General features: G+C 36.0%; 3 protein-coding genes across 9 annotated transcripts; 2 read left to right on the top strand and 1 right to left on the bottom strand.

Moving 5' to 3' along the window:
- The first annotated feature begins 1,134 nt into the window (after positions 1-1,134).
- LOC110848986 lies at positions 1,135-7,131 on the top strand. 3 transcript variants are annotated; one of them, XR_004834748.1, is made up of 7 exons: positions 1,135-2,212; positions 2,745-3,066; positions 3,231-4,429; positions 4,684-5,043; positions 5,189-6,139; positions 6,321-6,561; positions 6,759-7,131. XR_004834748.1 is itself a non-coding variant. In XM_035851472.1 (5 exons), the coding sequence occupies exons 3-5, from the start codon at positions 5,911-5,913 to the stop codon at positions 7,003-7,005; spliced, it is 717 nt and encodes a 238-aa protein (XP_035707365.1). In that variant the 5' UTR covers positions 1,171-3,066; positions 3,231-5,043; positions 5,189-5,910; the 3' UTR covers positions 7,006-7,131. The 3 variants fall into 3 exon arrangements, 1 of the variants encoding a protein (XP_035707365.1); XR_004834747.1 differs by having other exon boundaries at positions 3,231-5,043; XM_035851472.1 differs by having other exon boundaries at positions 1,171-3,066; positions 3,231-5,043.
- A 3,418-nt stretch (positions 7,132-10,549) lies between these two features.
- On the top strand, positions 10,550-13,900 carry LOC110848755 (SET domain-containing protein SmydA-8). 5 transcript variants are annotated; one of them, XM_035851210.1, is made up of 5 exons: positions 10,550-10,838; positions 10,923-11,313; positions 11,774-12,114; positions 12,484-13,178; positions 13,525-13,900. In XM_035851210.1, exons 2-5 carry the CDS (start codon positions 10,945-10,947, stop codon positions 13,776-13,778), a joined length of 1,659 nt encoding a protein of 552 aa, XP_035707103.1. In that variant the 5' UTR covers positions 10,550-10,838; positions 10,923-10,944; the 3' UTR covers positions 13,779-13,900. The 5 variants fall into 5 exon arrangements, with proteins under 5 accessions (XP_035707103.1, XP_035707105.1, XP_035707104.1 ...); XM_035851212.1 differs by having other exon boundaries at positions 10,550-11,313; positions 11,774-11,901; positions 11,965-12,114; XM_035851211.1 differs by having other exon boundaries at positions 10,550-11,256.
- Positions 13,901-22,005: 8,105 nt separating this feature from the next.
- Positions 22,006-22,749, bottom strand: LOC110849378. Its single transcript, XM_022096784.2, has 3 exons — positions 22,570-22,749; positions 22,297-22,494; positions 22,006-22,230 (listed from the first exon to the last, which is right to left on the bottom strand). The coding sequence occupies exons 1-3, from the start codon at positions 22,655-22,657 to the stop codon at positions 22,073-22,075; spliced, it is 444 nt and encodes a 147-aa protein (XP_021952476.1). The 5' UTR covers positions 22,658-22,749; the 3' UTR covers positions 22,006-22,072.
- Positions 22,750-23,785: the final 1,036 nt, after the last annotated feature.

Genomic DNA, 23,785 nt, shown 5'->3' with positions numbered 1-23,785 from the left:
CAATCAATTCGATACCTTGCAATACTCTCCATGCAAACTTTTAAAGAATAAGAAATCAACTAATTTCTCAAATCACCTGTGCCCAAGAAATTAAAAGTTTAAAAATATTTAAACAATTTAGTTAATTATTTGTTAATACATACATAAATCTATGCAGGAATATGACGTATATATACACATTTATGAAACTACCGAATTTGCTTGCTGTTCATATAATTAATTTATAATTTATAATTAATCTCAACAAGACGATCTTCGGCAAAAATAGCTTTCATAGAGTTTTCATCAGATCGTTGAAGCCAACACGGTGCATGCATACACATATTATTATGGTTAAATTAAGCAGTTTCTGAGCACAAAATTATTGGCAGGGCGGTGATCCTAGGAATACGAATACTTTGTCGTATGAAGGGTGCGGGGATTATTTTTATCTTTTATTCGCACATGTGGTCTCACCTGAGCAATCCTTTTTTGGGGTTAATCTATGAATGTATTTTCAAAACTAACTAATTAAATATGTCTTAGAACAAAGTTCAGGGACCGCGGAGTTCAGGTAGTTCTAAGATGTTTGACCAGTGTAAATATGTTCTGGGCGGAATAATAGGAAGGATACTTGAAGTTTTTGATATTTTCCCAATACCGCGCAATGCAAATACACAACATGTCGCTGCATTTAATACGTTTTTGATACTTCATTAAACATAAACTCTCAACCTTCTAGTCTCTCGAATATGGGCTTATATTTATGTAAGCGAGTGATCCAATACCCAACCGAGTATATGTACATATTTTGAATCCAACTGTCTCTTTTCAAACAATATCTGTAGATATATGTATTTCATACTTTTTCAATGATACCAATTTTGGGCGAGAGTGTACTTCCCACAATATAAAGTACATACATACGTATGTCGAATGCCGATATTTGCATTCAATGTTTGTTCTCGACTTACCTGCAATGTGTACAAAGTTGATAAAAACATGTCAGGGTATGTACACCTCGCAAGCTCATTACGTACATACATACGCATTTGCTAAACAAATGAAGCTCTTTTCTGACATCTCAACATGCCCAAAGGTAAATTTATTTACATACTTAAAGGTTGAAATATGGTCAATTCCCAAATCGATATTTATTAAACTAAAATTGACGACGATGGTGCTACCCTTGACAGTCGCTCTAGCCCGACTATTTTGTTTGTTTGAAATTTTCCTAAAGCATCACAAATTGCAAGACAGGTTCTGATCGATTCAAGCACTGGAAATAAAATCTTACTAATTCATCACTCACGGTTTCACTGTGCCTAGAACCACCTTGCTTATATTTCTAGTAACCCAAATAACCGTGTAGTTAAGACTTTGAAACCAACGGTTAAAATTCATACACGGATCTAAATGAAATTGAAAGAACAAGGTTCTTTGATTTTCATTCAAACTTAACGAAATTCACATTCTCTCAATTTTCAATCATTTAAACTTGTAGGACAATTCATGTGGTCGTTTGTGTATATAAACGCAAGTTGAAAACCCGTAAAGTGATAAAATTTTGCAAAAATTAAAATATGTATGTGAAAGGCACATTCGGCAATAAATTTTATGTGACGCACACCGTTAGGATCTTTTTATTCTGATACATTTTTTGAGTTTTTCGTTGTTGTCAAGCACTTCGCGAAGAAAACTGAATTCAAGCCTCCTGTAAGAATGTCGTGTGTAACGCCAAAAGCGATGCTTTGTCTAAAGGCCTACATCCCCAATGTGTTGCTCCTATTTTTATTGAAAATGCCTTCCACAAAATATTTGCGTTGTTTAATTTACCCCTTAAAAAACGCATTCACTTCCTCCTCCAATATCCCGTTGGTCACGTTCATTTCAAAGCTCTGCCTCTACCCCCGCCAATTTCCCCTCTTTCCCAATAAAAGTGGTACATTTATACCTTCAAGACCTGGATGGAGGACAAAATTCTTCAAATATTTTGCTCAGCTTGGAATTTTGTTACATTTACTCGGGTGCTTAAACTGGTTCAAAATCCAATGGTTCGACCACAAACAGTGTGGTGTGGTCACTCCCACGTGGAAATTCATGCTTGTGACATGCAGTATGATAATATTTGCGGCAGAGTCACTTTCGTTCCCACATATCGATCAGGTTAAAATGCATCTCGTCACACTGCTCAACTCAGCAATGTCAGTGGAAATCAAGTTGCAAAGGGGAGGTAATAAAATTAAGTATGTATACATAAATATCTGTGTAAATTAGTCACAAAATTGATCCAGAATTGTTGATTCATTACGGGCTTCGGGGCGAGCAGCGATTCTTTCCACAGACTTATGTATGTAGTTATTCGTAAATATTTTAAGGATACATGATTAGAAAATTAATTCAAATTTAATAGTAGTATTGGGGAAATTATAAAAAATAGATGCACATAAAAAATGGATGCATACGGTTTTTGAACAACGTAACAATTTTGTTGCTAACATGTTTCGGTTTACATTTAGACGATTTAGATTAGATTTATTTTGGTGTCTCAAACAATTAGCCATATCGATCGCTGACGGATGAAAATTTTAAACGAAGAAGATCCCAAAGTTAGTTCGTTTTTTCTAAACAACAAATACATACAAGTTTATGTAAGTGTGAGACTAAGCAGTGAGAGTCAAATTATTTTGGACAAACTTGAATTGATGTGAAATTATAATGAAGGTTTTTAAATATAGTTCTATACACAGTTTTTAACAATGCAGGAAATTTGGGGAGGTACGTAACCACGTATTTTGTCCTGATGGGAGCATGCATCACGTGGGGGGTTGGGTTCATCTTGCCCGCCGTGTTCATCCTTAGTTTGCTTCAACCCTGCATGCCCCCACTCATTAGTGCTTTTGCCTTTGTGCCCTGCACCTCTTGGACGGATGATGGGGCTGCTACTGGGTTTCTGATTAAGGCGGCAGTGGGAATATACGAAATGTACATGTGGTCCGTTCTCATTGGTATCAGCGCTTTCGTATTTATGATAATGATACTGTATCCAGTGGAAGTCAACTTATTGCTGCTAAAGGATATGGAGAGGTAAATACATTAATAGTGTAAACGAAGTTGTGTAATGCTTTTCATGCAAATTTTTTAATGTTTAATTACTACTTATAGTTAGCAACTTAAAATACATCGTAGTAAACTTTTTAATGGTGCAGCTACATTTTATACTGATCCTTATTTTACTTCAAATTTCGTAGAAATTGGCGCAACTTCGTGCAGTTGAGGACGTTACAAATGCTATCAAACTTGCAAAATTTCGTCTTTGCCGCCCCTTCGATGGGAGTGATCATTGGTACTTTAACTTTACTTGAAAGCTGCGCCATCTACATATTGATGAAATCAGGGGAGCTGATTCCACTTCCGATCTTCGTTTTGCTCTCAATTGCCGCGATTGATTACTTGATCGTCATCTTAGGGATTTTCAAAATCGGTTCTAATCCTTACGTCAAATCTATGAGGTTTATCCAACTTACAAAGACCAACAAGCTTTCCAAGTACGAGGTGGCTTTCATAAAATCCTGCCCTCCCTCAAAGTTATCACTCGGCGATGGAAGATTTTTCGATCGATTGACGTCATTCGTAATTTGGCAGAAATGCATTGATTGGATCATCACGTTTTTATTAATGTAGAATCATCGAGGAACTTATACATACTGTAAATCCTCTATTAGAGGTAAGTTTTTTTTGGAAACTCATGTTGTATATACATTTTGCTGATATTGTGCAAATTAAGCACATATTAATGTGATGTGAATGTCATTCAAATATCTAAATTCTTAGAATAAGGATAAGTAACACCCAGGTCTAATCAGAGACACTTGATGGTGGGTTATCTCGTGCATAGAATAGGTGTTTGCACGGCGTAGTGATATGCCAAAATCCCCAAAAAAATTACTTATGTTGTCTTATGAAGTTCCCATGTTTTGGTAGTAATAAAAAGTTAGTCTGCATAGCGAAACTTTATTAAAATCAATATAGTGACTGAAGTTTAAACGCTTATCGCTAATTAAACTGTGTGTATTTACGATGTCAAATTAATTAATCCATATTAATCAATTACATCTCATTGTCCGGATAAATGTGCGAATAACATATTTATGAGAAATATTTCATACTCTTGCACTGTACATAAAGCCGGAGCACATCGCATGTTTAGTTAACCAAAGTGTAAAATGCGATGAGCAAATACATTCAGATATCGAGATAACCCATTGTTCCAATAAATTATGGGTCAGACTGATTTCAGTCAAGGATTGAGCAACGTGCCGGGGACATTAGCATACATCAAGGGAATACTCGCATATTGAGAATTATTGAGATTTTTTTGGTATCGCCGAAGATTTCATTTTTTTCTGCCAATTTGGTGCCCTCCTCCCTTCCGCGGTCATTGCTTGATGTAAGCCTTCCTCGTCGCACTAGTCCTAAGGAGGGCAACTTCAGTTTGGAGGAATCAGAGATTTTGATGAGTTTTTGGTACATATGACGTATTTAGTACCCTATGAGCATACTTAAACCTCCATTGCTTTCCCCACACTCACCTAGAACTACCACATATGCAAAAAAAAAAAATCTGTAATTCCTCCAAACTGAAGTACATTCATAAATATGTAAGTAAATACTTATCAGCTTATCTCCTTATCATTATGGTAGCGATGATTACGGTAGCATTGTGTGCCAATGTATATCTTCATTAAGCTGGGTTTTGCAATGAATACTCATCACTTGGCCGTGGGATACATACCATACATACACCTTGGAACTACACTGTACTCTTTAAACAGAATTTAAAATGCCTCAAAATTTAGTGGAAGGTGAAAACCCCGAAAGAAGCAAAAGACCGAAATCGTGCATCTCCTTCGTTAAAGGGTTAACCGTAGAACCGGCCGGATTCCTGCTCGTACTTAGCTTGGTAGTTTCTCATCTCGCCTTCCAAAACGTGATGATGGAAACTATCTGTCGGGTCGATTTGGGATATGAGGCGGACACTTGTAAAGAGATTATTAATAAGGTGTAAGTACATATGGCATAAAATCAAGAATTTTAAATATGTATCTATTGGTGAACCTGAATAAAATCTGGGATTCCAAATTTATATGCAAATTGTGACAAAGTATTAATAAAAGTCTAAAAATTGAATTTTATAACTTGTACTTAGAAACATCACGTACAAATCAGAGGAGCGGGAAATACAAAAAGTCGTCGCGGGTATTCAAGCCATCACATCTGTTATATTCAGTTGCATTACAGTCCTCGTAGTGCTATTTATCGGACCCTGGAGTGACATGAATGGGCGAAAGGTACCGCTGCTCTTATCCATGTCAGGGATGATGTTAATGCCCTCCATGATGATTGTGGGGTATCTAAACCTCGGAAATATTCGTGCCCTTCACATAGCCCTTCTCGTCATGTTGCCAATGACTGACCGGGGGTGTTGTTGTGTTTGGTATGTCGGCGGGATCTTATATTTGTGATACGACCACTCCGAAAAACCGGACCGTGAGGATGGGCGTGTTTTCAGCCTCGGTCAGATCTGGCACTCCAATCGGCTTCGTGGTTGGCGGATTGTTAATGAAGTTTTAGGTTGGGATTGTAAAAACGCTGCTGATTTCGGCTAGTCTGTCGGGCTGCGCGTTTCTGATTGTGCTGCTAACTGTGAAGAAAGGAAGACCTGAGGAAATTTCAGTTACTGGAGGTGAAACTGATGGCAAGACACAAGTTAGGAATAGGCGGGAACAATCCTGCTGGAAGAAGTACAATCCAATCACCAAGTTGATTCAAGCGTTTGCGATCCTGTTTCAAAAGCGGGATAACCCGTGGAAATTCTATTTGTTGGTTTTGGTCCACATTTGCTACGCTGCACCAGGTGCGGAACATTCCATGATTTATCTCTTCGTCAGGGAACGGCTTCAATGGAATATAAGCACGTTTGGATTTTTCTCCATGATTAATTGGCTCCTCAGTGCGGCCGGGGTTTTCTTGTCGATGTATATTTTAAGCAAAACGCTTAAGCTGTCGGACCCTTTGGTGGGATTTGTGTCGGGATTAAGTCAAATAGGAGGTTCGACATTGTACGCTTTCGCAACATCGGCGGCGATGATGTATTGCGGTATGTACTATTTGAAAATCATGTGAAAAATATTTATCTATTTCGAGCAAATTTACCGAATGGTTCTTTTCGTCCAATGGCGGTGTAAAGAAAGGTTTTTTACACCTGGTTTTATAAGTTTGCCTTATACACACTTATCGAACGTATAGATAAATCAAAAAAAAATAATTATTTGCTTCAGCCTCCGCACTGGACATGATGAACGGCACTATTGGCGTCGTTGTGAGATCCATGCTTTCTAAATTAGTGGCCGCAAACGAGGTGGGGAAGCTGTTTGCGCTTCTTGGGGTAATTGACAGCTTACTACCACTGGTGATGATGCCGACGTACGCGCTCGTATACCGAAGTACTGTAACATTTTTTGCGGGAGCATTCTTCTTCCTGTCTGCGGGGATTACGCTTCCGGCGGAATTTATATTTTTGTAAGTAATAATATTTGGCGTCGGTCAACTGTTTTGCATTAAAATGGCATTTTGTATTGTATTCTTATCTTTTTAGAATTTTTTTATAATGTTATAAAAAGATTCTTGAGAATTTTTAATCCCAGCTTTTCCCGCCTTAAATTTATACCTATTGCCAAGCATTTTTGTACTAGCTTTGTAAATTAAAATTTCCGCAGGTATTTCATGATGTCTAAAGAAGATAAAAATGTTCCCGAGAAGGAGGATGATATCAACCCCACGCCCCTTGATCAGCTCCAGTCCACATTGGAGTCGCTGAACAAGAGCGTTCCCGACATTGCGAAACTGACACTGAATGATGCCCCTCTGAGAGTCGATGATTCAGAAGATGATGATGATGATGATGAACGAGGGATTGGGTTTGGTAATATAATGGGACGAGACTGCGGTGATGATTCGGATTAGAAAGTATCTTTTTCCAAGTAAAAAAAATATTTAGTTTTAATCACTCAAATTTTAATGGTGTTTGAATTTTGAAATTACTTTTTAAAATAAATTTGTTTGTGTAATTGAGTTTATGTAAACAAGGCATACTGGAAGCGTAAATATATAGCTTTTATAATAAATAACATTTCCCTCTAGTCCAAGAGTTTTCTTGGCATGACGCCTGTAAATGTAGCACGTGCAAAGACTAATAAGTGGATTTATCCTTAGTGAGGTATGGTGTAAAGTATTTACTTATTTCATTGTGCAACATACATACGTACAGTGCCCTACAAGCAGTGCCCGATCTTGGATTTTGGCGCCCTGGGCAAACTTTTCGAGCGCCCCAAGCTGTCAGGAAATTCTGTGTTTTCAGAAATCGCTCGCTAAATAGGGTTTTTAAGCTTTCGCTTTAATAAAGTACAGGCTCTCTAGTTTACCGGGAACAAAATTGTACGATTTCACGATCAATTTGTTCACTTCCAGTTGAGTAAGTTTATAAGAATTTGTTGACAAAGGGGAATTATAGGTAAATATTTAAAGCATATACGTTTGGTAAACCGTTAACGAGGGTCCATTATCATCACAAGTTTTATTGGACCATGATTAAACATCTTCATCTTAATTACACCGTGTCCCAAATGTATCTGCTCTCGACAGGATATCCTTCTTGTGATAATGTTTGCATCCTCACTCGTATGTTCACGAGATTGCATGACATTTGAGGCCATTGGGTCAAGAAATGTTTAAGAATAAAAATAAACACAAAAGATGTAAGGGAAAAAGTTGATGAAAACCGCGCGCACGAGTGATGCACAGATACTTTTGGGACACAGTGTAGACATCTTAATCGTAATTTCAGAAGTGACGTGCATAGATAATTCAAATTAAGTAATTAACAGAAAAACGGGGCAATTCGCTTGGCAGAGCGAACTCTTGTACTTGGCATATACATATGTCGAATTATTTTAGAGCTTAAGGGTAGCATTAAATTCCAATCATGTGGGCAGTGTACAAGAGTCAACGACGCCGACCTACCTATAAACAACATCCACAGGCTAAAAGTGATCTGCGAGCAGCCTGAGAAGGTTTTTGAGCAATGATTATAATTTTCCGACTTGGCAGAATCTACATGGCAAATTAATTTCTCTGATTTAAAAACGAAACAGTATTGAACAACACAGCTGCAGACCTATCGCAGTATTAACTTGTTGTTTCGAAACTTTCAAACGAAATTTGCGTCCACGACTTCGGATTTTAGAGGAGACAACGCTCACTGTTGTCAAATGGACAGTGACTCCCGGTTTGATCTTTTGGATCCGTCTATGTATACAACTTTCCACCTCGTTTCGAAGAAGAAAATATATCTCCACATCAGTAGGAAACTATCTTTGATGCTGACGTAGTTGTCAATATTCACACCACGAATCAGGGTTTGCAACACGCTCCATTAACTTAGTAATAAAACTTTCATCCAAGTATCAAAATTATGGTTGTTATACAATACTATTACTAAATGGGATAATATGTATTACTATGCTTATTTATAATATATTATTGCGTAATTTTTAAAATAGGAGATGGACGAAAAAACCTAATCTTATCTAGTGTACGCCGGGCGCCTTACGGCGCCCCTCGCATTTTGGCGCCCTGGGCAATTGCCCCGGTTGCCCCCCCCAAAATCGGGGCCTGCCTACAAGTATTATATACACTTGACATTTTATTATTCAATTCTTATTAGTTCAATACAAATATCTTAAAAAACTGACTATGTACACAGGAGTCGCACACTATGATCCCTAACCTTATATACATATAAATATGTACATATGTATGTACCTTGCTCATATAATAACATATGTATGTATGTATGTATGTATGTATGTATGTATGTATGTATGTACATGTGTAGTGTATGTATATCCGGATTGCACGGATTTTAATTTATGGATCCGCACAACAACATAGAATGACTGTGCGACAGTCCTGTAATAAGCAGGAAATACTTGGACCATAAACTATAAATTGTCCCCTTATTATTACAAAAATAAAATCTAGCCAATATCATGATCAGTAACAAGACAATATTGAATTCTTGAAGTTTTTTTTAAAAGATACATAGCATGTTTCACGTTTCAATTCAGTACTTAAATTATTCCAAAGTTGCACGCCCCTAAAATTAAATGTAGACAAACCAGCAAAAGTATTAGCTTTAATAGTTATTTCGCAGAAGTAAATTGTATATCGCAGAGTTTCCCTTATTGGCATTACACAAAATTAGTGATTAAAAAAAGCTAACTACACAGGAGTAAAAAAAAAGCTTTAATAGTACTCCTACATATGTCCATCATCAGCGAGACGTGTATCATGATTATGAACAGAACTTAATTTATCAAAATAATTACTGAAATACGGCACATTATCAAGCTTAATAATTTTGAACATATTATATGGTGTATTCACGTCAAAAATCTTAAAGTGTTAATTAATTTCCAATTAAATATTAGATAAGCGTCAGAAAAAATATGATGCATTTCCCTCTTTTTGCCTTACTTACAAATTCTGGAAGAAGAGAATAAAATACTTTTTGTTCGAGGATGTAGATTGACTGGCATTTTGTAATTTGAGTCAATACTGACCAGATTTCGGTGACTATAGATATTTATGTAAGTATGTTGATACAGAAAATCGGAGTCAAATCACGAATCATATTTATGTAGTGGATAGTGTACTAATATGGATAATTGTTCAGGAAATTGTGTATATACGCTAATTCAGTCGCTGTTCAAATTTGAGCAGTATTACCACGCTTTGATTTGCAAAGTCATATATAATGAGGCACAAAGAGTAAAATTGGCCTTGCCTGTATAATCGAAACCTTCATTTCTAACCGAATTTGTTCAAATTTGATTTTAAAAACAGTAAAAAAATGAGCTATAGGAACTGTCATGGGATGGCCACTATAACCATAACGGTCAAAAATTATAAGATGGGTTAAAAACAGCTACATAAATACAACTTTGATTTCCTTTCCTATATGCTGGAAAACATGTAAACTCTTATGCACAAAATACATATGTATAAAATAAGAAAAACTCATCCATATATTTATATGTATGTATGTATATATCGCATTATTAACACATAAACAAAAATTAAAATTGAACCTAACTGTGAATTATGCATAATATGAATCAACAACTAACTGATATCGACCAGTGATATTGGTATGGATCAGTATGTCTAGTTGTACATATAGTGCCATTGTCTGGGTAAAGAATCCCGGATTATGTTTATATATACATACCCAGCTTCCAACACGTAAAAACCAGGGTATAGAATCTGCTCTGTGTCGATGGAAGTTGTGAGTTTTATGTAACCTCCGTCAACATGGTATGTACATATGTGCATATACTCGACATGCACTTTGTGCGTTGCTCATAATTTGTATCATTATATGTACAAAGGATGATCAACAAAAACCCACTTTTTTTATCCCGTTACTTCTCTCCCGTCCCGGTCCATCATTCCGCATGTTCGTAGTATTCATAGTCGTGTTTCTGTAGTCAGCTTTGTAGTTATTTTTGGCGAATCCAGTCTCACATTTTACAATTTAAAGTTCTACAGTTTCATCCTGAAAGTTTTACATACAAGTTGAAACTATTATATTGGTCACCAGAATTGCAATGTATATTACAACAGTTGAGGTGGAATGTCAATCTAAACTGATTATCACTGATAAGAATATAATCCAAGTATTCTCGATATGACAAATAATTTGCAACGGAGTTGTTTTGGTAAACTAACTACAAAAGGTGTGCAACATCAGGATTCTGAGTGAACTGAATTTATTTATGTTTGTTTATTTTCTAAATTAAATTATATTTTATATAACATAGTTTGAAGTACATATCTATTTCAATGGGTGACAATTCATGCGAAATATGTCACTCCGTTGCGAAATATAAATGTTCAAAATGTAACAAAACTCACTATTGCTGCAAGGAGCATCAAATCCAAGATTGGCCCGTGCATAAAGGAGATTGCCAACCATGCAAAGTTATTCATAATTCAGCCAAAGGAAATATATTAATTGCGACAAGGGTAATTACAACGTGGTCCACGATAGAGAAAGAACGACCCCTTATTGTTCTTCCATATTCTGGAAACGATAACAGAAATGGGTCCATGGATGAAATGTGCATCGGTTGCTTCAAAGTTATTAATCCGCAGGTGAATAAAACTTGCTCAAAATGTGGGTGGCCTGTTTGTGGGCCCACGTGCGAATTGGTATGCACATACATGTTTTTACAAATATTTTTTAAAATAATGAGCGAGGAATGTATGTACGCTTTTGAGAGAATAGCAGATTTTGATTTCATTTGGATATGTTGTAGTTTTACGTGAGCACAAGTAAATTGATAGAGGATGTTAGTCTATGTCCACACTTGCTCTATCCACACCTACTCAATGGTGCATTCAAACCTTCACCAAAAAATTCAGGTTTTCATTAAATTTTGATAATTTGTGAACAATTATATGCCCAGAAAGTTACTTTATCATAAGAATCACTCTTAAGTGTGTAAAGCTTTGTCTATTTTGTTTAAAATTTAAGGAGCAGATGTTTTCACAAAAATTAAACTTAAAATAGTTCAGTTTTACATGGGATTTGATAATGCAAAAATTCAAAAATGTTCAAACTATAACTAAATATTTAAAAAAGTTATGTTCTTTTTACAACTCTAACCAGATTCCTGATCACGCCCGGAATGAATGCCACATTCTAGCCAAGTCTCAATTCATTCCGTCATTGTATGGATCATGTATGGTTATACAAGTGCTGAGATGTCTCCTTCTGAAGGAAGAACATCCCAAAAGGTATCAAACGTTGATTGGAATGGAATCAAATTATGCCAACCGAATGGACGATCCTCGTTCTAGTTTTAAAAGTGTACATACGACGGAAGCAATCAAAAAATATTTTCATGAGGATATCACCATTGAGGAAAAGGACGTTGCAATATTATTGGGTATTATCAGTAGCAATGGCTTATCTCAAATGGCAGACGTAATCGAGAGGAATGATGAGAGGTACGTAGGTACATATTTATGCATGGGTTAATAACTACTCACAATAACAAGCAAAAATCTAGGGTTGAGTCGGTTAACCGAATGTCGGTTAAATAATCTACCAGAACCGAAATTTGTCGGACCGGATTCGGTTCAGATATTTTTTTAACTAAAACAATCGGCTGGACTTGGAAAAGTGTTCAACCAACTCAACTGTGCAAGATTAGGCAGGTCGAGCAAGTGTAAAATATTGTGATTATGACTGTAAATTTGACTGTATATATAAGAAACTATTAACTCTACAATCAAAATTACAATCACAAAATTTTATCCTTGCTGAACCTGCCTAATATCAAATTGTAACCATTATGTGCATTTCTTCATTTTTAGATTCACCATGTACGTTTACTACTACGCTTGTATAGCTAGTCACAGTTGCGTTCCAAATGCAAGGTCAGTAATACGAGATACCGGACGCCTCGAGCTTATCGCGACGCGACCAATTCAACCCGGGGAGGAAATAACAATTTCATACATTGCACTCTTAAATGGAACATTGCAGAGGAAGGAGTCGTGTGCACGTTACTATTTCACGTGCGATTGTCCTCGTTGCGTCGACCCGACAGAGCTGGGGACACATTTTTCTTCCATAAAATGCCAACAGTGTAGAACTGGATATATTTCTCTGCACATGGGAAACTCAGCGATGGTCCAATGGATTTGCGGGGATTGCTCTCAAACACGACCAATCGACCAAGTGGAGGATGTATTGGACTACTTTGACATGGAGTCAAAATTATCCTGTGATTTACAAGAGTGTAGTATGAGAACGGTTAAGCAGTTTGAATCCATTTTAACAAGATATGAAGGAAAAGTCTTGCATGAAAACCATTATTTGCTCTACGCTTTTAGAGAAGACTTTATTCGAGTCATGTACAAGTTTCTTGAACAGGGTCCTAATGGTTGGAATACGTCCAAGAGGACGGCACGTGATGTGAAAATCATTAAGACCAAGATGGTCAAGATTGTGAGGATGTTGCTTAAAACGGTCAACGTTTTTACGCCAGGGCCACGATCATTGCGAGGTATGTATATATATTTGTAAATAGGGCAATTCATTGTTAAGATATGCAGGGTGATCCAAAGTGAAATTTAAAAAGGATATTTTCCCCTCGTAGCAGTTAGTTGTGATGTTAAATGTTTCCTCAGCGTTTTATACAATTTCTTAGTGACAGACCAACCAAATGGAACACAAATTGGCTGGAAATGCTACCATAATGTCGGGACAGCTTTTTCAATTAAATCATTAAATGTAAAAATTGCTGAAAAAATTTATCCGGGCTAATTAGATACTTCATGGATCACACTGTATAATACAAGTATATTTATTTAATTTATTAATTTATTTTATTTGTGCCCAAATAAATTTAGGAAAACTTTTATACTATTTGTGCATCGGATTGCGGGATAAGGACGCCCTTAACCAGAATGATGGAAGCTCAATGGGATACAACAATTTAAATGATAAAGGTGTCGCGCAAGATTACAAAGTACAGATTCACAACGTGGCACCTGAATTAAAAACAACAGCTATTGAAGCCATTAAAATTTTATCCTTGGAACCTCAAGGAACCGAGGATGCATTATTTGTTGTCGAACTGAAAAAAATATTAGGAACGGAGTAAAATACGGAATAAATACAATATTTACATACATACGTGAATGCGTTTCTTGGGAGTATTTATGGATACTAAAACTGTTTTTAAATGCAACATTTTTGGTAACTAATAAATAGTAAAAAAAACAAGTCAAATTAGTAAAAAAAATACTTAATTATTCTAATTCATAGATAATTACATGCAGCATTGCCTCGACCTAAATTATTGCCAATATACATAAAAACTAGCATGGTTCTCATGTTAAATATAGACCACTTTAGTCAATGTACTTCAGTAGATGAGTAAATATGTGGCAAGACGCGACTATTCATTTCCGACGCGCTGTTCGCTCACTTGAGGGCAGTGCTTTTTTCACGTGCTACCCCTTAAAATGGAACGAGAAAACTGGCAGGGCAGAAGTCTGTCTTAGAAAGTCGTGGCGATTTAGAAACTTTCAGCTTTATACAGCCATCATGACCATGATTGCTTTACCAGTCTTGCTCGCAAAGACTTTTCAGCTAGTTACATCTAACCAGGTTGGGGCAACGCAGGACTTGAAAGTATTTCTGGGAACATTTGTAATGACGGACTTTTTGTGCATCTGCATACCGTATGTGTGGTGTTTTTCGATGCCATCTGTCCTTCAAATGTTTGTAGCGTCTTATGAAGCCACGATCCGCGGGGATAAACAGATCGAAGGTGGGATAACAATAAAATGTGTAATGTAAAAATGGAATTTAAGTAATAGTAATATGTTTGATTTAGCGCTATTTTCGTGGAAAAATTCTTACCAGGAATCTACGTACATTATAGATAAATTAGTCTCGGGTACATATTTCTACTTGAAATTCATGTTCTCGACTGGCATGGTTTATATCAGCTTTGCTCAGCCGGACCTAAATCCTCTGTATGTATTTGTCTCTCATTACCCCATGCCTATAAGAACCCTCGTCCAATTCATCTCCTGCGTAGGTTGGAACGTCCTTAATTTCATCGTTGTCCTCTGCCTTTTGTCTCTCCTCAACGGAATAGTGGTTACATATCTTGCAGCAAATAAGTTGAATGCATCGATTGGAGTAAATTATATCAAAAAAGAGTTCAGGATTGAACTCGGATTCGAAAGGAGTTTTAACGATTATTTCGTCTGAATTGGCGCGCCAGTTAATGGTCCCGTGTTTGCACCATTTTCATATAATTGTGTATTCTACAATCTGTCTGTACTATTTTATCCTACAATTCTTACCGGGTGGTGAAATTTCATTTGAAATTGTTATATTTTCCATCATTGTTTTACTTTTAGGAGGGGTAATCGAATTTTTCGCGATTTGTTACATCGCAAAAGCGTCTACGTTATCGAACGAGTTTAAAAATAAGGTTTTAAAATTGTATGGGAATAGTAAAGCTAAGAGGAGCATTATTTCAGGGTTGCAACCGCTTTCCATTAATTTGGAGTATTTAAGAACCGTGGAGACGATTGGATGGATTATTTTTTGAGGTATTTGGAACGCGTAGGGTATCATACGGTGAGTTTGTTACTAGCAGGAAAATAACGATATTTATAGTATTATTGCCTATAGTTATGCAATGAGTTCCAACTTTATAATTACATGCTTGGGAACCTACTACCAAATATGTGGTGTAATTGAGTTAGATCATTTTAAATATGATTGATGTCGTTGAGTATTCGAATGGTAATATTTCTGGATATGTATGCACATATGTAGGAACATCTTACATAGCTTTTTTAACAATAATTTTTGTACTGCCAACAATGGAAAATCTGCGATTTACAATTTGCTTATGCGAAATAAATATTACAGACCTTCAGTCTTATTTTGTCTTACATAGTCGAGTTGTTATACTAGTTTAAAGGACGAACTTTCTAGATTTAGATATTTAAGTGCGCTGATTAGGCCCATTTTACTAATTCGAGTAAAATACGAATTGCAACAAATTTCTGTAGGCTTCAAACAAAAAAGGTGGAAGGCAAATGGCTTGCTCAAATTTTGCACGCTAATCAACTAAACCATATATTTCACTAATATCACACTCCGCCCTTATGTAAGTAGCAGTGTATGCAAGTATATGCAAATACTTGCAAAATAAAGTATTTTTACATTAAAATGTACTGCCAAATTAATAAAATAAGAAAGATCATTCCAATTCCATCTGCTCGTTGCAAACAAGGCATGACACATCTCTGCTCAATACATGCATACATCTGTACACTTACAGCAGTATTCTGACTACGAATTTTTGACCGTGAATGGGAGTTGGCACCCATAATTTCTATTCTGTACCATGGAAAGCATAATGACCACTCACGGTCAAAAATTCGTATTCAGAATATTGAGAATACCATCGTTAGACTAGTCCACCACGACACGAATTATGTGGCACGAAACAGCTGTCCACTACTTCCGGCGCGCAGTCCGCTCCGCACAACGAGGTGGATGCTTCACTTGTTACACATTAAAATGGAACAGGAAGTACTGCAGGGGAGATCCTTGCTCCAAAAATTCCTGGCATTTCAGAACCTTCCATCTTTATACGGGAATTATGACCCTGATTGTGTTTCCGATCTTTGTTGCCAGAACTTTACAACTCTTAGATTCCACATCACAAGGGAAAAATCACAACTTGGAAGTATTTCTCGTCTCCTTTGTCATGACTGATGCATTGTTTATTTCCACCCCGTATTTGTGGTTTTTATCAAAATCTCCAAATCCCAGCAAACTTGTCGCATGTTTTTAGGCTGGTTTCCTCACGGATAAACAGATACGAGGTAGGCTGCTACATTTATCCACTTTTTGAATACATAGATCAAGAATTACTTTATGGCAAAATACGTTTGTCACTCTTTTTATTTAGGAATACTTTCACCAAGGATTAATCTTAAAAAACGGTCCAATTTTCTAGTAGACAAAATATTGGCTTCTATTTACTTTTGGCTGGACTTCATATTCCCGGTTATGCTTATTTATGTAAACTTTTTTCATCCCCAAACTAATCCTTTATATCATTTTGTCCAGAATTACCCCACCCCTGTGAAGATCTTTGTTAAAATCATATCCTGCTTCTGGAGTATCATTCTCCTGCAGATCACCATGCTATGCATAGTATTATGTCTCCTAAACGGCATCGTTGTTACCTACCTGGGCATAAAAGTCCTGAATGCATCCATTGGAATAAATTATGTTAATAACAGGTTTCGAAGAAGACTGGGATTCGAAGCTGGAATCAAAATATATAAAAATCTTCGTATTTTAACTATTATCATGTCCGAATTAGCACGTGAATTAATAGTCCCATCCCTGCATCGTTTTCATCTCGTTGCCCAAGGAACCTCACTGCGAATTTCCTGCGAATCGTAGTGCAAATGAATGCAATTTCAGTGCATAAAAATATGCAATCATAAATTTGTACATAATTCACACACTATTTGTATAAATTTGTGCACTGTTAATATACTTGCATAAGAAATTCGCTAAATTGTCAACAACTCAATGATACGAAATTATTACAAAGGAACTCGCGATAGTACAGTACGAATCCGTTCGCACAAAATTCTCATGATGATCCTGTACACTAAATTCGTGCATAATTTATACGCGGGAAATTGTACGTTGTTTGCTACAAATCCCAACGCACAAAACATGTGCTAATATATTAACACAAGATTCGTGCAGATTATTTTGCAATAATTTATTACAAAATTAGCATGTATTATTGAATGAAATACATCAAGTTTGGTTGCGTGATCAGTCAGCTACTGTTAACCACGCCGTCGAGTCATCTCAAAATTTCCCCTCCATATTTTAATTCTGACCAGAAAATTCTTAAATAATTACAACCCCATGTCGGATATTCTCAAAAATTTTGTCCTATTCGAGTTTGAGATTGATAAAGGGGTGGAGGTAGTGCAATCCACATGGATTTCTAAGGACAAAACAAAGTGCAAGTTTCCTAACCCGATTCCTAAGCAGTTTTCCAATGTCCAGTGCAATGCGAGTGCTCTCCCAGGAAAGGATTGGATGGACTACAGCATATTATTTGTCGGAACTTATGGTAATTAATTGTTTATCATTAATTTTACACGCATGTTATTATTATACAAGATTATTTATATAAATATGTTAAAAAAATTGGCAGATTCATACTATAAGGCGATCAAGAAATTGAAGAAGTATATAAAGAATAAGCCCATCGATTCAAGTGAGAACGAAACACTAAGACGACGAAGACGAAAGATATCCAGAGAGGACACAAATTTAGACCCTGTGGTAGATTTTGTAGCACCTGGAATTGATTTGCAATCTGAAGGTAATGGTCAAAGGCATTATTTCATTATAATTATCCTAATAATTACTTGATTGCGATCTTGAAAACTAAAATTTACTACCGATTTGACACAATATTTACTACGAAATTAAAATTTGTGTACTAATAGGGAACGAGAGTTTCAGCGGCAGCCCCTCCACAGATAGCCAAATCTCGCAAGTACAAGTTATTCAATTAGAAGCTGACCCAAGGATTGAATCTCTATTGACAGAATTCAGAAGTAAAGCCAACTTATTCTCTTAAGTGTGTAAATAAACTAATCGTGTATTTTTACATAGAATTTCAGGAGGAAGCCTTGAGAAACCAGCATCTTTTACTGGAAAGAGTAGCGAATCTGGAGAAACTTATCATAAAATCAACAAGATTAGCAGGCGCAAACTGTCCAATAACAAACATAAATTGGCCAGCGAAGACTTTGGATGAATTAGAGGAAATCGAAGCGATACTGAAAAATCCGGCGACCTATAGCCAACAGGTGGGTGAAAACAAATATTTCGTTATAGTTATAAACTGCAGATAAGTGAGAAGTAAATTTTATAACCCCATGCTATTAATTACAGGTTTCTCTCTTATCGAAAAATAATGGTAACGGTTTGGCCCCAGATGTGTACGCCATGCTTCATTCCATGATTGCTAATGTTCTACGTAGCCAAATTCGGTACACGGATAAGAGTAACAAGATTCCTTTCGAAAATCGATTGTCGGCTAAACTTGTTCGAGGTCACTTATTTTTTATTTGTTTTTTTTTTCAATGAAAGTTTATCATTATTGTTTATTTATGCATACTTTGTTTATTTAACAGATGCTATTAAAAGTGGAAAATCGCACAATGCTGTGAAGGATTCCCAAATCAATCACCAAATGGGCTGTTGGTTCCGCATGAAAATTACTTCCAAAACAAATAATGCTGACATCACAGCAAACACAGAAACGTCGAGCAGAGAAGCGACTTCAGCAAGCACTGAAACGGATTCGGACCGTATCGCCGATAGCAACGATGAAGTAGTCAAGCCCAGTAATTAGTGTAGAACTAGATGTTCTCGCGAATAACTTGGATCTAAGCGGTGACAATTATAGTTTAAATAGTAGTAGTGATAGTGACTAGATGTTGAATTTTAACCTTGTAAAAGTTCAAAATTAGACATATGTATTTTATGCGATCTATCTCAGAAATCTATTGTAATTTCTTATAACTCTTACGTCGTAAATGTATAATTCTGCCTATTAATGACGGCAAATACGTTTGTGTCCCGATTTGTAAATCATCTGTCAATAATACTGTAGTTTGAGACAAAGTAACTTTAAGACTTATGTATGTTTAATAATAAATAAAAGTAATAATAAATAAAACAGTGAAAATTGAGTATAAATAAATTTGTATTAATTGCATACGTATCACTAGCATAAGATTTGCATTGAATTCGTACTAAATCCATAGTAAATTCTCATCACATTAATGCATATTCGTTATCACCAAATTCTCACAGAATTCGTGCATACTTCTTGGTGTTAATTTGTACATATATTGTAAAAGCTAACTTCTAGTGACAATGTGTTGGTGCGAATTTTGTACATATTTTGTAAAAGCTAACTTGTAGTGACAGTGTGTTGATGCGAATTTTGTGCAACCGATTTGTACAAAATTAACACCAATCGGCTTCACATTTTAACGGTAAATATGCATTAATCTCGTAGTACAACTTTTGTACAAAATTTGACGATTTTGGTTCGTCGGGTGTCTTATCAACTGTTTGTCTCTACTACTTTATTTTACAGTTTTTACCAGGTGGTAAAATTTCTCTTGTTATTGTTGCCTGGTCCCCAGGCTTATTATTTGTAGCAGCTGTTCTTGAATTTTTATCGATAGCTTACATCGCAAAGGCATCCAAGTTATCGAACGAGTTTAAACGCAAGGTTATTACATGCTATGGGAACTCTAAGGTAAAAAGAAGCGTAATTACGGGGTTGCAGCCAGTTTCGATAAATTTAGAATGTTTAAGATCTGTCGAGACCATTGAGCGTGGGGTGGGGATGGATTATTTTTCAAGGTATTTAGAACGAGTGGGATATCATACGGTGAGCTTGTTGCTAGCAGGGAAATAACGAGTGTACACATTTAATGCACTACTTCTCTTTGTTTTTTTTTAGAAAACCCATTATTTGCCTAATCTACAATTATCCTAGATAATGTGTACTTTCGGATTAGTTGGTAAAAAATATTTATGTATGTTTAACCCCTTAACCTCTTCCTTGCAAACATTATTTCTTAAGTGGAGGGAGACGAATAAAATAAGAATATTCATAAATTGTCACATTAGTTTAGTGGTGATAAGTTCTTGTACACGGTAATATAAATATGTAGAAGACTCAAAATTTGTAATCATTGATGTATTATTTATGTATGTCTTGTGGGATATAATGTGGGAGATTGTTGAGATTGGGAGTTAGAATGAATGATAAAATAAGATATGTAAATAGATAACATTGAGGTTGGAATTCGGAGGCGAGTGTATTGAGAACTTTTCTGAAGGAATATAGGCAAATTAGCAAAAATAGACTTCCACGCTTGGACCTGACCCCACATCTTCCAATTACCAGTCGGATGCACTAACCTTTGTGCTACGTAGCAGAGTGTGCCAAGGCAAAAAGGCATGCCCGTGCCGTTTTGCCTTTTTGCCTATTAGGCACGTAAATTTTAGGCATGCCCGATTGCCTTTTTGCCGTTTTGCCTTTTTCGGGGCAATGCGATAAATACTTTCATGTTATAGTTTTAAGTTGTATTACAGGTGAGAAAATGTATTTAGGCACACAATTAAATCAGTTTCCGATTATTATCAGTCAAAGTTTAAGTTGCATTCATAATCTATGCGGTAAAGCTAGATAGACCCACTGGTTTATAGTAAAATCATGCATAATTAAGCCATATATTGTGCCCAAATGTAAGATTATGATGTAGTACATAATAGTGAATCCATTTATCTTATCATGAATATAAATATTCAGCAAAGATGCAAACTAATTACTGGATTTTTAATCCATTACTATGAGCAACGATACATTTTAACTTGCCAAAACTTGAATAAGAACAATTAATTACAATTGTACTACAATCTTCTTGTTCTGAACGTTGCAAAATATGCCAAGCTAAAGTTTACATTGAACTGGGCATAACAGGCTATTAGGCATTGAAAACGGCAAAAAGGCATGAAAAAGGCAAAAAGGCACGGAAAAAGGCAATTTGGCATTCAAAAGGGCAAAAAGGCAAAAAGGCATGCATTTTTTCTGAAAAAGGCGCCTTTTTGCACACTCTGCTACGTAGTCGTCTAGTAATTGCTATTGCCTTTTAACCTCCATATATCTCACTCGTTATTAAATCCCTACAGTCCATATGCTTCATGGATACAAACTTGTTAAAATGCACCAATGTTAAAGTATCCCAGTTCTAAATTTCCAAATCCGGAATAATGACTATTTTCATGAATAATGTTTTCTGGAAGAGGAAAAACTTTACAAATTTACAAATAGCCAAGTTTTAAGTAAATGCGTGGTAACAGAGATGCAGAGAGGGCATGCTTAATAACCAAATAGTTCATATTTATGTATGCACGTACGTAAGTAAATATGTACGTTGTAAAATGAAACATTAATTTGAAATTTCGATAATTCAATACTTCATGCCAACAAACTTTTGTAACCGAATACGAGTATATGCAGTTAATAAATATTACACAAATAATTATTTTTCTATTGCGCTTAAATACATAGTCTGAATTTTTTGTGCAGCTAAATTTAAAGCAACAGAATATAATGATATATAATTATGTATGATTTTTTTTTACATACGGAATTGTATTAATACAATTCCGTATGTAAATTGCTTATCCAAATTGGTGTTGTTCAATTACTTTGATTACTATTTTGATTTTTCTTGCACGAATCTACTGATACGTATTTATTTACTTAAATTTTACATACATACGTTAATTATGTGAACATATGGTTGTACACAACTTGTATACAAGTTGTGTAATTTTAGTTGTTCGATATTTTACCTGCTTGAAAAAATCTACCTCGCTGACCGGAAATAGCACTGGAGGCTCAGGTGAGGGAGGCGCCGACGAGCATAGTGGACTAGGAACTACAATAGTAACAATAGCTTATTTCTAGTCATATTTTCAAAATGTTATTGAGCATTGCGACGTACCGTAAAATATTTGGGAATTTCCTGAGGTGTTATGCGAGATGTCAACACTCGATATTTCTTCGTCTTTTGTGCGGAAGATAATGTTGGGCGTCGCAATCTGTTGCAACAAAATCGGGAACACTTCGTTGTCGATTTCAGCTCCTTGGTCGTCCTCAAAAGAAATTTCCAGGTCAGGGTCGAGACTAAATTTCTCTCTTACTATTAAAAATAAAACAAAAGTTAGGGAATACAATTATGAGCAATATTTTCCACGCATAACCCGTATTCACTTGCCTTTTTGTAAGAAAGTTTCCAAGTCAGCGGTGGAAATGATAAGCTTTTTTCCCCGGTACAGGTTGGAAACTCTAATCAATTTTTCCATTTTTGCTATATTAGTGGGACTCTTTACTGGGAATCTTTTTCTCCGTCTTGGTCTAATGCTATATTTATACCTACGCGGTAAAAATCTATACGGGGCAGTTCTGCTACTGCTTCACATTAACTGCAACTTATTACTGAAGCAGAATTGACTTTGTTGAAAACTCAGTAATAATAATGAACTCTGATCGTGGTATTCATTTGATTCTACTCAGTAGTTTAATGCTACCGCGTTCGCATAAGCTAATATTACCATCTTGTAAAAGTTAAAATGACTGCATCATATTAATCGTCGGTAATCTTAAGAATACCGTCTTTGGTAATACAGGACGATACCAACCACCCGGTAGTAATCCGTTTTGCATTTTTATTACCACATTTGGGAGAGTGTATGTTTGCCAGTTTCATACAAAACTTGCAAATGTTCTGTTTCATTATTCATAAGGCAAAAAATGTGCAAAATTTTAAATATACATGGTGATACATTTACAATTGCATGCCTATCCTTCTAACACATATTTACTTAATTTTATAGGAAAGCGAGGTGTTTCAGCCAATTTTGTACAGTATAATTTTTTCCACAATAACTTCCATGAATTTCTTATAATAAATTTCATCTCTATTAGAAACACAACCAAACCGAGGCCATTTCCAACAACGACAATGACGAAGTAGCTCAATGCTGAGTCATCCTGATGGTTCTCCTCATCAAGGGAAGAAGCTGAAGATTCATTCACACTTTTGGCGCGGCGTTGCCCTCTAATTTTATAAGCCTCGCCGGAAAACCAGCTTCGTAATATGCCTGCCTCCACGTAAAATCTGACGCAACGGTCCAACGGATCTGCGCAGCAAATAGGGCACAAGATTAATACATACATACGTACATATTTCGCAGCAAAAGGATTCCACATTCCAAATTCTTCCATGGGTTTGCAAATTTGGCAGCGTGTCAAAGAACTATATTTTTTTATTACCTTGTAAGTGATCCATAAACTTGGAAAATATTAGTCCGTTAGTTAGTGGGAATAGTAATTCGTCCGACTTTAAAAATAAAACTTGACCCGATTTCGAAACCAGGATCTCATACGCATTTTGTAGACCACTTTGCATCGGAGAGACATGCAAACGGTTC

Source organism: Folsomia candida, unplaced genomic scaffold (genome assembly GCF_002217175.1).
Source record: "Folsomia candida strain VU population unplaced genomic scaffold, ASM221717v1 Fcan01_Sc004, whole genome shotgun sequence".
NCBI lineage: Eukaryota > Metazoa > Arthropoda > Collembola > Entomobryomorpha > Isotomidae > Folsomia > Folsomia candida.
Note: the sequence above shows the minus strand (reverse complement) of the source record. Positions and strands in the feature narration are given on the sequence as shown.

Excerpts from the sequence above, each read along its gene's own strand:
- LOC110848986 (XM_035851472.1), top strand. The coding sequence starts at position 5,911 with ATGATTTATCTCTTCGTCAGGGAACGGCTTCAATGGAATATAAGCACG. Across the intron at positions 6,140-6,320 it reads GGCGGCGATGATGTATTGCG|CCTCCGCACTGGACATGATG; the intron begins GTATGTACTATT and ends TATTTGCTTCAG. Across the intron at positions 6,562-6,758 it reads CCGGCGGAATTTATATTTTT|GTATTTCATGATGTCTAAAG; the intron begins GTAAGTAATAAT and ends AAATTTCCGCAG.
- LOC110848755 (XM_035851210.1), top strand. The coding sequence starts at position 10,945 with ATGGGTGACAATTCATGCGAAATATGTCACTCCGTTGCGAAATATAAA. Across the intron at positions 11,314-11,773 it reads GTGGGCCCACGTGCGAATTG|ATTCCTGATCACGCCCGGAA; the intron begins GTATGCACATAC and ends AACTCTAACCAG. Across the intron at positions 12,115-12,483 it reads ATCGAGAGGAATGATGAGAG|ATTCACCATGTACGTTTACT; the intron begins GTACGTAGGTAC and ends CTTCATTTTTAG.
- LOC110849378 (XM_022096784.2), bottom strand. The coding sequence starts at position 22,657 with ATGGAAAAATTGATTAGAGTTTCCAACCTGTACCGGGGAAAAAAGCTT. Across the intron at positions 22,495-22,569 it reads GGAAACTTTCTTACAAAAAG|TAAGAGAGAAATTTAGTCTC; the intron begins GCAAGTGAATAC and ends TATTTTTAATAG. Across the intron at positions 22,231-22,296 it reads AAATTCCCAAATATTTTACG|TTCCTAGTCCACTATGCTCG; the intron begins GTACGTCGCAAT and ends TTACTATTGTAG.